General features: G+C 33.5%; 1 protein-coding gene across 4 annotated transcripts; it reads right to left on the reverse strand.

Annotated features, from left to right (window-relative positions):
* Positions 1-1,163: 1,163 nt before the first annotated feature.
* Positions 1,164-15,578, reverse strand: LOC123213862 (helicase-like transcription factor CHR28). 4 transcript variants are annotated; one of them, XM_044633477.1, is made up of 12 exons: positions 15,379-15,578; positions 13,336-13,468; positions 13,020-13,242; positions 12,319-12,932; positions 10,441-10,512; positions 10,277-10,354; positions 9,278-10,169; positions 7,283-7,413; positions 5,053-5,274; positions 3,392-3,949; positions 2,817-3,026; positions 1,164-1,581 (listed from the first exon to the last, which is right to left on the reverse strand). In XM_044633477.1, the coding sequence occupies exons 3-12, from the start codon at positions 13,162-13,164 to the stop codon at positions 1,471-1,473; spliced, it is 3,033 nt and encodes a 1,010-aa protein (XP_044489412.1). In that variant the 5' UTR covers positions 13,165-13,242; positions 13,336-13,468; positions 15,379-15,578; the 3' UTR covers positions 1,164-1,470. The 4 variants fall into 4 exon arrangements, with proteins under 4 accessions (XP_044489412.1, XP_044489414.1, XP_044489415.1 ...); XM_044633479.1 differs by having other exon boundaries at positions 13,329-13,468; XM_044633480.1 differs by lacking the exon at positions 15,379-15,578 and adding an exon at positions 13,620-13,638.
* Positions 15,579-17,109: the final 1,531 nt, after the last annotated feature.

The following is a 17,109-nucleotide window of genomic DNA, read 5'->3' on the forward strand; positions in this document are numbered from 1 at the left end:
TTTGCAAAGGTATCTGCTTTTCCATATTTTGAAAGATTTGAGAGATGATTACTTTTCCCTCTTTACAAATATCAAGAGATGAACCAGAGAATTAAAAAAAAATTAATCTTTTTTTTCTTATTTAAATACTTCATTCTTGGATTTTGGTTTGTAAGAACTTTAAAGCCCCACAAAAGAAAAAATTTGTTTGGTGAAATTGGTTAAAGGAAGGGAATCAATAAAAGATAAATCTAAGCTTGGGTCAGAAAATGGGATAATTAGGATATACTTTTTTTTTTTTTCTGAAAAGTTACTGGTAAATGGCCAATAGTAGAAACAAGGAAAGCCCTCACTCAATAATTCTTCTTTTTGACTTTCTCATTTTAATGGTTGGATGCTTAGCAAATTTCAATTTGAACACCTTCTCCACTATTATCAGAGAAGATTTTATAGCTCTATCAAAAACCATAGCAGCTAAGGGAAAATGTGCAAAAATGAAAATATGCTGACGGAAATCATTTGTCAGTAAAATAGCTTTAGCTCATGGAATATTTTATTTCCATGAAAGCACAAAAAGAAATGCAAACTGACTTTATCAGTGCAACTTACATATTTTGGAAAGCTTTTCTTAAGGACCAATAAACTAAAGATGAAAATTTTCTTCTAAGGCTGGATTTGAACCATACTTGTTCGAATTCAAGTTTTAAAGATGTTCAATTTGTTAAGCTTATAAATTTAAAAAAAATCAATACAATTTAACTAAAATAACATTATTTTGATTAATACATATCAAAATAATGTCGTTTTAGTCGTTTTTCCTTAGCAATAGTACTAAATCAAACTTAAAGTTAAGTTAAAATCGAACTCAAACTCGGTTATTCTTAAACAAACTGAACTCAAATACCTTTGAAACAAACTCGAGCTTCACTACACCCAAATCGAGCAGATCAATCTAGTTGGATAGATTCTACACACATCAACCAGTTCCTTTAGGACTTTTATTTACTTCGCTTGTATATTTATGAATAACATTGACCACAAAAAATGTACCTTAAGTGAGTCTGCATACTGCCAACCAGCCATAACCAGGTTGGAAAGCTTTCTTTCTCGCCCTCCATTTCAAGCTTCAATTAAATATTCATCAAATGAAATCATACCGATCATGGGCAGCTCTGAATTCCCTGTTGTGGCAACCTAATATTCAATATATACGAGTAAATAATTAAGAATATTTACAGGTGGCTTTTCTGTTGCTATCTCTGCGCTTGATGGGAACAAAAATGCTTTTGTGAGGCTTCAAGCCCTCACCAAAATTACCATCCAAAATGACATACCAACACCCATCAGAGTCCTAAATCAGCCACTGTATTGGCTGGACCTACAGGTGCAGCCACAGATTTCCTCCTACCTCGGTTAATTGGGAGCCAGGTTTGGACTCTCAAAACTTAGACAAAATACAATTAAGAAATACAGGAGGCTAGCAGAATTAAGTCACTGTACTCCTGTAAATAGAAATTTGAGATCATCCACAGTTAGGCGACTCGCTCCACCTCTGCCATGCTCTTCACCAAAAGCAGAAGCTACCATTTTTCGTTTTTCTTCCTGCAAAACAGGATCAGTGATTGTTAAAGGATAGACAATACATCTGTCCGTATAATAATCTATTTTTCCACCCCAAACAACAGTTTAAACCAATCTGACTTCAGTGTTCCAACATGACAAGAGTCCAAATGGCTAAATATGAGAATAAATGCATTAATGGGTCACAATTGTAATTCACAAATCTCTTCCTTTCCCCTCCCCCCGATTATTCAGGTGAACATTATTAAATTAACTATTCTACTTTTTAAACTACAGATAAATGTTAACTATTCTACTCTTTAGAAATAACCTTCTTTCCTTTTTTTTTTTCCTTTTTTCTGCTACTGTTATACAATTCTACAGTGAATGAACAAAAAGCAAAACATCCCACCTCAGACAAGTTTAAAATTGAGTTTATTTGTCATTACATTAGTAACACATGAAGCTCTCTGCCCCAAGAAATCCAGTTCTTCTGAAGTATATAAAAATCAAAATGGTAAAAGCCTATGCCTTACATTTCAGAGGCCTCCCAGAGGTGTAGAATACGGCACCTATTACATGCTGCTTTAAATATTATAAGGAACATTAGACCAGTTCTCATGACTTGAAACCCATTCTGTGAGCGATTTTCAGAAAAAAACGTAGGCCCTCATCTCATAAGAACCTTTTGGTACAAACTCTAATCAAAGCGTATGCCCCACAGAAACAAAGCCACACCAAAATTTTCCTTGTACAAGCAAAAGTTTAAATCTTAACACAAATTAGTTACTTGTAAGAAAAATTATTTAATATCCCCACAATGAATATCATAATCTAGATCATTACAGATCTATGGCCCTAGGAAAATTATTTTCTAGCTATTTTTAAAAGATTCTAACTCCACTGATCTCAATTTAAGTATCTTTCATAGCTACAGCAAAACAACATTCTCCATTGCACTTTATAACTACAAAACAATCCTCCATGTAAGGCAATAAATATTCTAATTCTCCAAAACTTAGTTCAATAATCCCACTAATCTGCTACAAACAGAGAATACAGAATTTCTTTTGTAATTCTCAGCAGAAAGAATGGAGGATAGACCTCAGTGTAGGAATTCCAGAAATTGGATCAATTCCATCTTATCCTATTTGAAAATTTATACTTAATGAGAAATTTCTATTCATGATTCTGAAGTTTTGACTTCTAGTTATTATATAATCAGCAATCAAATAGACTAAACAGAAATAAAACAGGGAAACCAGTTACAAGTTTACCTGGAGGCTTATTATTTTATCTTCTACAGTATTTTTTATAGTGATACGAGTTACAGTAACAGGACGAGTCTGTCCAATTCTGTGTGCTCGATCAACAGCTTGATCTTCTGTAGTTGGATTCCACCAAGGATCCAAAAGTATAACATGACATGCAGCAACCATGTTCAAACCTAGGTTTCCTGCTTTTAAAGACATCAGCATCACAGAAATCTGCAATACATTTCAACATTCAGATGGTGGAAGTATAGACCGACTATATGATGTAAAGACAAATAGACAATTTAGATTGGGTGAAGCTATTATAACACTAGTTTTTAACACAAATTCATGATTGTTGATTTATGGTAATCGAATGGCTCAGAAATTGCTCAGTTGAAACTCTAACTTCTCATCCAAAGCCATAGAATTACCAAAAATCAATTGTCAAGATTTTGTGTCACATATATGTGTTAAAATTTTGTGTTTAAACAGTCTACCCATATTTATTATGCACAATGCCTTAATTTGATCAACAGTATAGCAATAAATCAAAAAATAATAGAATTCAAAATTTTCCTTTTCAATGGGAGTCAAACCTCGGGATCACTGTTGAAATCTTTAACAGCCCTATCTCGTGAAGCTAAAGTCATTGTGCCATCAAGCCTCCGGTATTGTATGCAATGCTGCTTCAGAGAAAACTCTACTAAATCCAACATCCTAGTCCATTGGGAGAAGACGATTGATTTTATTGGTCCCTCAGAACGCGACTCAGAATATAATGTTGTCCGCTGAGCAGCAAGAACACCTTCTGCAGATGTTCCACTGCTTCCTGTGGGACCATGTAATTCTAAAATCGAATTCATTGATTTGCAGTGAGATTGCAGAATCTCAAGAACAGATCTTATTTTTGCTGAACAATACTCATGCTGGATAATCATTGATCTTTCAGTGAATTCAGAATCCGTCGAAACAGCACCAACATCATCAGCAAGACAACTTCTAAGAGTAACTTTTGAAAAGACAACGTCAGGACCAAGTTGTTCCTTACATTTAGATGCAGGGCATGTATTTTCATCTCCTGTGGTATATTCTGCAACACACTGGTAGCAGAAAACATGGCCACACATTGTAACAACAGAGTCCTCAGGTGGATCCTATGAAACAATCAAAAACAGAAAAAAATATAACAGGTCTCTCTGACTTGTAATAGATGACAAAGCAGCCAAAAACGCAAATAAACATTAAGCAACACAGCATAGAATTTTCTATACAAAAGCCATACTCTAATAATCCTTCAAAATATACAGCTAAATTTTGAAGTGCTAAACATTTACAATTTTTTTTAGGCATCATTTATAAGGCCAAAATAAATCAAACACAAACACACTAGATATGTCAAATTTTAATGTTTTTGTTAAGATAAAGACAAAGTATAATCAAACTTTGAAATATGATTGCTAAAATGTCATCACTGAAACTGTAGAATTTTTTTTCAAATAAATACCTTTGTAAACAAGTAAGCACAACCAGAGTATCATATAAAATCCTATTCTCAAACCAATAACACATAAATTCACTTCTTATAGCTCGGAAATCTATCACAGTCAGAGCTGTAAGAAATGAGTACAAGGCTAGAAACAAACCAGGAACAACTATAACTAACACATGATAACCAGCTCACAGCTAATAAATTAATTAATTAATTATTTCGCCATCTTCTCCAAGAATGACTATTTAACAGAAAAAAATTGTCATATTTGTATCAAAATTTGCTTGGAAATAAAGAATACAATCAAATAAAACTGCATTCTAGAACTTCATATTTTTCCAAGAAAAAGAGACTAAGATTATGATAAAGTAGCACCACTTCCATGAATAAGTTAACAGTGTTATATCACCATTGATCAGCTAATGGTTTAATAGAGGCGACCAGCTTTCTGAACTTTCTTAGAGTCACTCTACCAAGAAAATCATTCCACCTTATGCACTTCCATAAACTATAGCATCAGGCCACATACTTACCAAGTCAGATAACTTATTACTTAAAGGTCCAAGTCCAAGTCTTCAACCCATATCCAATTACCTATATATCCTTTGGATATAGGACCGTGTGATTCATCAAAACAATAAATCATGAATAAGCAGCAACATTATCAATAATGAAATCACGTCTCTTCTAATAAAAGAAAGAGCATCACATCGGTAAGCTCTTAAAGAATTCCACAAGAAAAATGGACATGATATTTTAAGAACTTACACTGCATACACAGCAGATAGCTGAGGAAGTTTCCAGGCGGCTTAACAGATCAATCAACATAACCCTAGGGAGTCTCTTTGCCATTTCCACAGAAGTTTTTCCAACAGAGTCAAAATTATATTCTTTGACTAGAAGTGGGTGATCACAAGCCTGACGAAGGCGTAGAAGCATCAAAAGAATATTCGCATAGTTTTGGTTCACTGTGCCGGCATCAGCATAAGCCTGTAAGGAATGAAAAATCAGCATAAATCCAATAAGGTTGAATTAGATCTTAGACCCAAAAAAATAAATAAATGACTTGAGAATGGATAACAACATTGTTATGCCAGAAATAGCTCCTAAACAACAAGCGATGAATTTAAAAGCATAGCACTATAACATCTTCATTAAGTTTATAGTATCATCTATCAGAGCACAACATAATTAATGGCCTATTAGCAGAAGATATCATTTACTATCGACTTCACATTGTATTCATCAATATTCTCATGGTAAAAATTTGATGGTTTTACTACTTATCAACTATTCAATCACAACATTGAAAATCTGTTAGGATCCCAAGTGCAAGGTATGGGACTGGGATCCCACATTGGAAAGTATGGGCAACTAGTGTGAGGTTTATATGGCCTTGAGCTCTCCTATTTTAATAGCTATCTTTTAAAGTGTGGTTCTCCTAAGGTTCGTATCATTTGGTATCAGAGTCATCACCATGTCTCCCAGTTGCAATCGTGCGGCGCAGGTGGTAACGCCGGCATTGCAGTGTTCGCCCGGGGCTAGCAGAGAGCTAGCGCACAGCCAACCCACATGGGCGTCGGGGCTGCGGAGCGTGGTGGTATGTTAGGATCCCAAGTACAATGTATGGGACTTGGATCCCACATTGGAAAGTATGGACAACTAGTGTGGGGTTTATATAACCTTGGGCTCTCTCATCTTAATAGCTAGCTTTTAAGGTGTGGTTCTCCTAAGGTTTGTATCAAAATCAAAGGAAAGAAAAATATGGAGGCTCACATGCATACATAAATACATGAAAGTACTCCATTTCAATTATGACCACAATGAAAAGAACTGGATTTATGTGAAATTGTCTGGAAAACTGAGACAGAGAAAGAGCTCTTTTACTCAAATCCCACAGGATGAGTTTGTTTCTAATAAGTTGGTTACTTGTTTAGCACATAATGTTACTTTCATCATGCTAGGTCAGGCTATAGTAACTTAACTTTTTGACTTGAAATGAAACTCTGATTAGCTAACCTTCATCTATATTCAGTTTGATGGATGAGATTGAATTACTAGATAAAACAATATTCCAGTAATTTCTTTTAAACCTTAACCAACTAAACTACCTTTCAACTACAACACACAGAGAAACTCACTTCATCTTCAATTAAGGTTATAATTAGAACAAATATCTAATATAAATCCAGTTATTACCTTTCTTATAATAAATCCACTTTAAAACATAATTTTCAAATGAGTTTTTTTGGATACAAATATCACTTTCAGCATTTAATGAAGTAATTTCAAAGAACCTATTAACATTAATTTCCCACTTTGAATATAAAAATTTGTCAGAGTAAAAATTGCAAAAAGCCGTCAACAGGCCCCCACCCTCGCAACTATCTTAAGTGAAGACCATTGAAAGCCAAAATTTACTCTGCAATAAACTGATAGAGATCTGCCAACAATTAATAAATACATTTGAGGTCATTCTAAAACACTGAGAATGTATCACACAGGGAAGTCCAGACCATTTCTCATTTTGTGAGTCTAAGTATAATTTTAGGTTCACTTTAAGCTATCAATTTCTTTATTTACTTTTAGTCTTTCTTTTAGCTGTAAAAGTGTTTAAGCTTCAGAAAAAGAAAATGAAATCATCCTAATCTTGAATCCCAAACATATCTTGTCTTCTACATTAAATACAATCTTCCAAAGCATAGGGTAGTTGGAAAATCCCGCCACAAGGATTACATGTGTTTCCTCATTTTCCACATGCAAATACAAAGGCTTAGCATAATAGAAAATCTTTTAAACCTTTTACTTTAAATGTACCATATTGCTGTCATTAAATGATCAGATACCAGCTAAATAGAAAGACAATTTTTATGGCCTCCAAAGCAAAAATAGTAGAATACAGAGGGCTTGCCTGTCAGACACTCAAACCTAAGATGGAAAATTGTTTACCAGCCATACTTAATATATTTTACTCAAATGAGATGTGGACGAAAAGCACCTTGAATTTCTTATGTGAATCAGATTCTAGCCTCTTATAGAAACTCCACTCCTCAGTTGAGAAGTCCACCTTTTTCAAGATGACCGATTTTGGAGGCAAATTGATTATAGGCTCGTCATCAATCTTTGTTTCTAGACCATAAAAAAAGATGAAGATTAGCATTGATCAAACAAACAAAATAGAGTTTACACTCATTATGTCACATCATTGCCATAGCATAAAAGAACACTCAAATGTCAAGAGTTATCTAAAACAATGATAAATTTCAAAAGCATAAAAATGAAAAACTAGACAAAAGTATGACTATTTACACTTAGAATATCTTTAAACTGAAGTAAAATTTATTTGTGAATGTAAAAATCCCATATAAACAAATTATATATCATGCGATGAAGCAGGTAGAGAAATAAGCCAAACTTGCCATCGTCCTTAAGTATTCTAAAACTCATAATGATCATCCTGAAGGCCCTTACACAATTTATGTCAAATTACAACTGAAGAATTACGTAACTAAAAGATCTAGAGAACACTAGTTGCACCCATTACAGTTACTGATTCAAAAGTCAGAAATGGAAGGATAGCATCATGTGGTGTTACCACTACTAAGTCCAAGGCATTACGTGGTAATTACAACCACTAAGTCCTCGGCATCATGGGCTACAACAACTTGGTTTTACAAGCAGGAACTCAACCACCATCTAAGGCTCTCACTTTCTCACCATAAAATCTAAATTCTGGAAAGACCCAGAAAAAATTTCAACCCATGAAAAATATGGTTAACAAATGCACCACGCCCTCAAAAGTTGTGAAATTCTCAGTCTCCATAAGAAGCCAAAATGGGACTATTGTCTAAGCATTATAGCACTTTTCATACCCCCATGCTCAAAGCTTGTCAACAACGCTAAGACTTTTTTTCAGTAAATGCAAAAAACTGAGGATACAAATCAAATCTCTCTTGCTCAGAGAGAGAGGGCACAATCCACTGTTTCATATTCCTTCACTTTGGGTCATTTTCAATACTTAAATGCAGACAAGTCTATTTTAAAAAAAAAAAAAATCTGATCTACTCTTTCTGCACATTCAATGGCAAAGAGTGCTCTTCAGCTAAATTCACGTCTTCAGAAACAACAACACTATTATGTGACACTCTCCTACTCACTTTGCTCGCTAAAAAATGGACTTGAACTAACATATTTTCAATTCCTGACATTTTAAAGATGTGGCAAAATGATTTTTTAATGTACAACTGAAAAGGACATGGTGGAGTCGGAGATAAAGACGCTAATAGGCTTGACCAAAAAATAAAACAGCCAATTCAAGTGAAAATAACAAGGTAAAAAAGAATTTCAAAGTATAATGATAAACCAACTTACTGTACCAACATAAAAAAAACCCACCACAATATACAAAATGTCAAGGCAAGGTGATTTAGGAAAAACTAAATATTTTGGGTTTTTAACCTTATTTTGTTTTATATATTTTTCCTACTTTATTTTAGTTTCTAGTCTGAAAGGAATGTACTTACTTATTCAGGTAGATCGACGCTCCTATTAGGTGTTACAATTTCCTATTAAGTCTCTTGGCCTCCAATAAATAAGGCCCTAGGTTATTACCATTCTTACACAAAAAAATATATATATATGAATGATGAATAATACTGGCTTTCAACTCATTTCTTTGTTTCTCACCCACTGTTTCTCATTTGATTCTTCTGATTTTCCCAAATTTCTATTTCATCTAAGTTTCTCCCACTTCTTGCTTCCTCTATTTTGGTTCTATGTTCCCAATACCCTATCAAAAGGGCAACCATTTCTCATTGAAATCTGTACAACTGCATGAATCCCACAAAAGCATAGAGAATCTTGTAATTCATGGCATGAAAAAAAGGAACAATTCCAATCCTACAATCCCTAAAAAGTATATAATAATGTATAATATGTATACACAATTATGTATAAATACACACGCACACAGAGACACAATGAAAACAGTCACCTTTTGTACGGCGCAGCATTATAGCCTTCAGCACAACTTGAAGCTTCATGTAACCACGAAGTGAATTTCTTGATATTGGAATCTTTATTGTGCTGTAGAAAGACTTGTACACAGCATATGGATCATATCTTAAAAACCTGAAGTAGCTGTACAAATCATCAATTGCATTCTGTATTGGTGTTCCAGATAAGCACCACCTTCTTTTGGCTCGAAGGCTGCAGCAGGCTCGAGCAACTTGAGTGCGGTGATTCTTTATTGTTTGAGCTTCATCTAGTACGACCCTAAACCAAGCTACTTTGGCAAGTGTACCCCAACCACAATCAATGGGAGAACCATTTTCTTTTCTACTCTTCTTTCCCTTCTTGCTAACATTAGATATCTTTTTTCTCTTCTTGATTGAAAATGTGGAAGATACTCCATACATATCCGCATTGTTTTCTTCACCCTCATCTTCATCAACTAAGGGTTGTTTTGGAACTTCATTAGTTACAATTGAATATGTTGTCAGAACAACATCATACTTGGCTAGCTCAACAGGATCCTTGGTCCTACTGCCTCCGTGGTAGATGAGAACAGAAAGTTTAGCCTCCTCTGAAACTTTATCATCCAGCTCCCTGGCCCACTGTCGGAGAACAGTAGCTGGACACACAACCAATGTACCAGCAGCTGGCCTCCGACGACTGATTGCACGAGTAGAGGTGCTTGCTTCAGGGACTGGTTTAATGTCATCAGATTCTTCAGTCTGCTTGAATTTTTCTGAAACAGCAACATCGTTATCATCATCATCCAAATTCAACGCTTCAGGTTTGTGATTAGATGCTGCTTTTGACTTTGATTGCATATACTTCTGCATTTGTATAAGAGCAATAATTGAGATGGTTTTACCAAGGCCCTGTTAAATAAAATCATAATCAGTCCGGGTACAACTTTTTATTGATGTCACTAAGTAATATCATTATGAAGACAGATCACTAATCAATTAAGCTTGAAAAAGGTAACCTGGTCATCAGCTAAAATTCCTCCTAAACAATGCAGACTTCTTGTTTCCTTCTGAAGCATCCACGCCAATGCAATCCTCTGTAGACTAAAATAAGTTTAGACAAATCCATGTAACACGCATGTATAAAAGAATTGATTCAAACCATCCAAGGGCAAGATTAGACCTGATGTCTTAGAAGAGAGATGGACAAAAGACCACCAGGTAGATCAGCTTCAACTTTTGGCTGATTAAGTTCCTGCACAAACCAAGGTGCACCTAGTTTTAACTTTTTACTACTTCAAAGATAAATTGATTTATCAAGAGCTTTAGATGTGTAAGTGTAGAGCTAAACTCATCTGCTTTTCATACTCAAAAATTCAAAAACAGAAACAATATAAAATAAAGAGGACTGCAGGGTGGCACTTCCCTAGAGTTGTAACGCAAAATCTGGTATTAGTGAAGTTCAGTTGTTAGTCCACCAAATTCTAAACTATAGATATCAAAAATCAGCATTGTTCCAGAATTTACTTTTGAAAGACCTTGGAAAAGATAAAGCATCCATTTTGACATAAAATCAAACCTCAGGATCACCTAAGACACCACCAAGGTTAGAATGGCAAATTAGCATAACCACACTGCTCCAACACAAGAATTGCACTATTTTTAAAAAATAAAGATTAGACTCCTAAAAATGATAATCAAAACAAAGCAACAAAAGAACCTACCAGCTATAGGACAAAACATATAATAAAACAAACATGACCAGAGACCAAAATTTGATCCTAAATTGAAAAACAGAATATGGGAGCTCAAAACATATAAATTTAAAGGTCATAAACCTATCACGTAAAATTTAAAGGAACTAACTTGCCAATTACTGCCACAAGAGGACTTCTTAAGCAATAAAAACAGATTCAAAGAATCTACACAGAGCATAGGCATGTAAATTCATTGGATTTTCCAATCACTATCGATATTAAGAATAGCATCTAATGATTAATTCTGTAATAGAACAAAAATTATATTGATTTTTAAAATGACACTCCTAATTAGATCTTTACATGTGGATATGAGAATGGTTCTTAATATTACCACCCAAGGATACTAGAAAAGGAGGAAGAGGACTAAATGTTCATGACAAAAAAGTGGACTAGAAAATTGAATATAGTTTGCTTTATCTAGAGCAAAAAACACCAATGAGTATGGTGATGTGATGAGAAACCTGATTCATCCAGTGAATACTAAAGGGAGAAGAAAAAATGCATAAACAATGCCTCTTACGGTCAATGAAAGAGAGATGAGAACCTAAATGAGACATAGAAAGCTAAATAGTTATAAAGGAATCACCTAGACAAAATTAGGCCCTAGCTAATAGAATTCTTTCAAGTTTAGTTGGCATACAGTATCAATACCAACCCTAAAAATCATAATGACGCTGATTAATTAACAGTAGGAGAACGCAAGGGAGCACAATCCAAGTATATGGGAAGCAAACAAAGAAGCAACAAAAAGTAAAAGTTGAAACAAACAGAGGTTTACCCAGGCTTTTGTTAAAAGAGTCCAAATTAGTCCCTAAGCAGTAACTGAATTCATAAAAGAAACAGGCCTGAGAAAAAGGTCAATATTCCTAGTACTCTCTAGAATTAAGGTATCCATGAGATAATATAGTGAATATACCCTGAGACCCGTAAAAGTGGTTGGTTCTGGTAATGAAAATATATAGTACTATAAAGTTGTAAAGACGTATGTTCAATATTTGTGAGCAGCAGGATCTGCCTACTGCAGTCCCCAAATAAATTAGAACTATTGTTTCTTTAGTCATCACTTTACCAAATCTCATAAATTCTCACAAATCTTGACAGGAAAGAAAAAGATTGGCCAACATAAAAAATAAATTAAATTATTTGTAATTATGAGAACACCATATATAGTAAATTTCAACTGATGTTCAACCATTTGCAAGAGAGAATCCTCCCCAATGCGGCAACCAAATACTCCAATCACACTAGTATTTACACACTTATCTATGTATGAGCATAATAAATTTGTAAATTTATTATACCTCTACTGCTACTTCATAAATCAATCTTTCGTCACTTCCAACAGCTCTTTCTTCGGCAAGACCTGGACGGTAGCCTGAATCACTTAGACCACCAAATTGTCCCGAGGAAAAATTCTTTCCAAGCATCAAAGAAGGTGGTAGAACCCTATTCCCATTATTCTCATACATCATAATGTCATCATCTTTGCCCTTCAAATGGTAGTCTTTCATATAGCCCTTGCCATTGGTTGCACTTGACCCAGCTAAGTTATAAGAATTTCCATATGTATCATGAATCTGACTGCTGCTCACATTTTCCCCTAAATATTTTGATTTTGTACTTGGTGCATATGGCTGAGGAAATGCAGGAAGAGTCCTCTTCAAAGCCTGCTGGGATGTAATTCTTTCATAATCTGCAGAAGAAACATTAGCAATCCGAGAATTAACAGTTTGAAGCTGACCCACATTCCCATTCCCAGAAAAATAATTAGGATCCTCAGCTTGGCCCACATGTCGATTTGAACCAGGAAGCATCTGAATTTTTGTCTGTGAATGATTATTTGCATTTGAAGTGCTTGCATCTGAAGCATCAGCCCTTTCTTGAGGAAGAACTGTTCGAGATTGCCCACCATAACCTACACATTTTATCTATGCTATTAATAATACATTTATCTTTCAATTTTGATTCTGGAGAGTCATCAACTTGTAAAAGGCAATCTAACCTGTAGCCCTTGACTTTATGCCGTGACTGGTTCCCCATGGAGGAAGAATCCGTAACTTGCTGGATTGCCTCTGTGATGAATCCGATTGTCTAGCTTCACCTATCTCCAAATCACTATCAGATGAACTGATGTCTATAGGATCCATTGCAGCCAACAAAGTTCAATAGAGATTTTCCTTTTCTTCAACCAAATTAGAAAGAGGATTGCTAAATGGAGAACTGACCTGCAATTGGAAAATAAACTAATATCTCAAGAGGCAGCATAAACAGAGAATTACTTATTCAATCAAATCATCAGATGCAAACATACCATTTACCTGGTCAAGGTAATGTGTTGAAATTAATCAGCCAATCCATACATTTACAAGAAGAGCATCACCATGTTGAACAATTAAATAACAGAAGATGATCTATGTGCTCAAATATCTACTTCAAGGGCACTCCTCAACCCTTCAAATAGAAAATTAACAAGCAATTCAAATATGTGCTAAAAATTTTGATGAAGCAAATTTAAAATGTCAATGAAAAATACATATATCAAGCAACTCATCTAAAACTCTAAGGGAAACTAGTTATATTGGAAACTAAATCAAAACCCCACCATCTTAAATATATTCACACAGAGGAACTTCTGCATGGTCCCCCAGAAGGGTAATTCAAGCTCTGGTGGAATTTGCTTCTCTTAACTAGAACAGAAATAAGTATATAGGTTAAATAGCATGTGATCATGATAATAACGGAGAAATACATTATATGTGTGAAACAAATCATTCTCAAAACTTTGCATGGAACAGATGATTTTTCATCCTAGGTCAGCAAATCACATGTAGTAAAGGGTTCTTTTTGTCATGCCAATCACTTGATAGGCACCATTCCACTAGCCTACAAGGTTTATTATCTTCTTCCTTTAAAACAGTGATCAACCTTTGTTTAAGTGGGTTTAGTCTAGGTCATTGTACCCTTACCACGAAATTTGATATAATCAAGATTTGCTTGAACATCATTTACCCGTCAACAAATTTTTAGGTTAGCATAAGGATCTGTCTAATTTGGCTTTTCATATGCAGCTTGATCTTGCCATACCATTTTTAGACTCCTAAAAATTTTATCTTATGATTACAAATTTAGATGAACCAAAAACCTATAAGAATTTATCTTTTTTTAAATTGAAGAAATTTATTAATGAGAATTTAATATACTCCATCTTTGTTGACTATCCTCTCCATTTTCTTCCACTCCATTCTCCCTCATGTTCAATTCACTCCATCTATAGAGTGGTCCACAACCAGCCCTAATAATCTGAACTTGAACTCTACAATTTCGACCCTTAAACAAAATTTTAACCTTTTACATCCCCAATATGTTAAAATTCTTTGGACAGCTTCTGTCCAGATAATGCACAGCACTGTTCACAGTAACATCAGCCAACCATCTTCCTTTTACCACAAGCTAGCCTAAGAGTAACAAACATAAAAAGAAATTTTCCCCATAACAATTGCTCCTAAGTGTGCAACTGAGTAAATTATGGACTTTATCCATCTCAGGGATTGACTTAAACACCATAACACTGAGGTCAATGATCCTAAACCTAAACAAGAACAATAGACTTGCATTTGCACCAAATAGTACCAAACCTAACCATTACCACTCAAAAACTTCATGCTCCTTATATCCAACAATAAAAAAATAATCAAAATCAATAATCTCTCTAACTTTCACACTGAATGAAAGTAAATTGGATAATCAATACCCTATAGCTGCAATGCTGGACAACGATAAGGCTGTGACTCATACATATTTCAAAAACAAAAAGGGAACTTACCAAATCATAAAAGCAATAGCCAGGTGCCACTCAAACCCAAACAAATTAAGTACCCACACCACAAAATAAAATTAGAATGATATTTAAAATAAAATTTAAACGAAAAAAAAGCCATCTTTTCCCAACGGAAGCAATGAAACATTTTAAACATTAAAGTATAAATTAAGCCATTCATAAATAACAGGCTTGGAAGTGCTGTTAATCACTTGCAACTGGTAATACATAAAAAGTATAATTCATTCCGACCATGAATCCAACCCCCCATATTCACAATCTAAAAAAAAAACACTCGAATTCTTCCAAAATTCATTCACATCGAAACAGGTCTTGGCTCCAAAAATTCAATATAGCTAACCATTTCACAAAAACGAAACTACCAGTTTCTTAAAACGCATTGAAAACAGTAAATAGCCCAAGCATTCTGATACACTACAACTTGTCAGCGTGTAAAGCCCAAACATAAAAAATTAAAGAACTAAAAAAACAAATTTTAGAATCCTAAAGAGAGTCAACATAAAGATGGAGTGAAGAACCCTACCAGTTATGAATTGCCAATAGCGGTTCAAGTATGCTGCTTTTAGGGCTTTAGAGGGAGAAAGTACTACAAATCGACACACAAGGACAGTGTCGGAACGATCTTAGAGCGAGCCTTAACCGACCGTAGACTTGATGGGAGAAGGGCTGAGATTCTATGCAAATATTTAAATTGTTTCTAAGTTTCCCCTAATTGTAGAATTAATGTCCTGTTATTATTTATTAATTATTTATAAGTTTATTGGTTGATATTTATTTTTAATTAATTTTAATAAATAAATTTATTGAGTGATTCAATAGAAAACTTTACATCTTAGGCATATCTTCCTAACATGATCATATGTTATGAATTTGAATTACTACTTTCTAAACGGCACCATTCGCAATGGTGTCATTTATAAAGACCAATAAATGATTAAAATGAAACAAAGATGGTGACAACATTTTGTCACGAGAGAGATGACATTGTATTACCAAATATAATCGATAAAAGTATTTACATTTTTAGTATTTCATTATTATTGTCATGTAAAAGAGATAATTATATTGTGAGTATTAAATAATTTATAAAACTAAATTTTGTTGTGTTTAGTTCATTTACTAGGCATTGCGAATGGCATCGTTTGAAGAGTATTGGTTCAAATCCGTAACAATATACCATTTTTCATATAATTTTATAATTATCTCTTTATCATTTGTTTTCAATAGATTTTTGTGCATTCTCTTCGAAAACTAGTTGATATGTAAATCACCAACAAATTAAGCCAATAATTTAGATATAATCTTTTTTTATTTTTTCTTTACAATATGATTTTTTGTCAAATTTTAAGATATTTTTTAATATAATAACAAAAAATGTTCGTTTTTCTAACATCGTCTTCACTTTTTTCGCATATAAATTTGAACAACTTGGAAATGTGAAATATCTTCAACATCCTCAAACAACATTATCTTTTACAAATTTTAGAATTATACTTCAAAACTTCTTACTCAACAGGATCTTCTCTTCTCTCAACAGGTTTTTCTTCGCCATCTCTTTTATTCTCTTCAACTACTCAACCCGATATTTTCGAGCCATTATTAATCAAATGATATTATTAGTATTATTAATTATAAGTTTAGCCATAGTAAATATTTTCCTCTTAAATTTCTTTTCCATCTTCTTTGTTAAGATGTATAAACACATTAATTAAGAGATAAAATAATATTTAATTAAATAATAAATTTTTATTATTTATTATCAGATTTATGTACATAATTTCATAGAAACACATTAAAAGATTTTGTGATCTAAACATGCATTTTTATGGTTTTATTTTTATATTGCCTTATTTGACAAATATAAGAGAAAATAGAAAGTTGTACAGTCAAAGTAACTTTATGTAAGGAGTTGTGGTAAGTGTACACTTTTATGTATAAGTAACTACATGTTATTATATAATTAGATAATTAAAAATTATAGATAAAACAATAGTAAATCACATATTAACATATCATTATTTATGCATAAAAATTATAAACATAGTTTAATTTATAACCATTAAGGTGAAATCATTGGTTTAAAAAAAAAAAAAAGCCAAACTTAATGGGCATACATACCTATGCTTGATGTCTCCGATATGGTAAATATGTAAAAACTTGCAATGTTATTACTAAAATAGAGAGTACATTGACCTCTAAACCATCTGGCTCCTAAATGGAGACAAATTCAATTAATAAAAATTAGATAATATAT

This window comes from Mangifera indica, chromosome 4 (genome assembly GCF_011075055.1).
Source record: "Mangifera indica cultivar Alphonso chromosome 4, CATAS_Mindica_2.1, whole genome shotgun sequence".
In the NCBI taxonomy this organism is placed as follows: Eukaryota; Viridiplantae; Streptophyta; class Magnoliopsida; order Sapindales; family Anacardiaceae; genus Mangifera; species Mangifera indica.

Coding starts and splice junctions, on each gene's coding strand:
- LOC123213862 (XM_044633478.1), bottom strand. CDS start 13,164: ATGGATCCTATAGACATCAGTTCATCTGATAGTGATTTGGAGATAGGT. Junction 3,950..5,052: donor CTATCTGCTGTGTATGCAGT/GTAAGTTCTTAA, acceptor ATTGTTTCATAG/GATCCACCTGAGGACTCTGT. Junction 1,582..2,816: donor ATAAAATAATAAGCCTCCAG/GTAAACTTGTAA, acceptor CCTGTTTTGCAG/GAAGAAAAACGAAAAATGGT.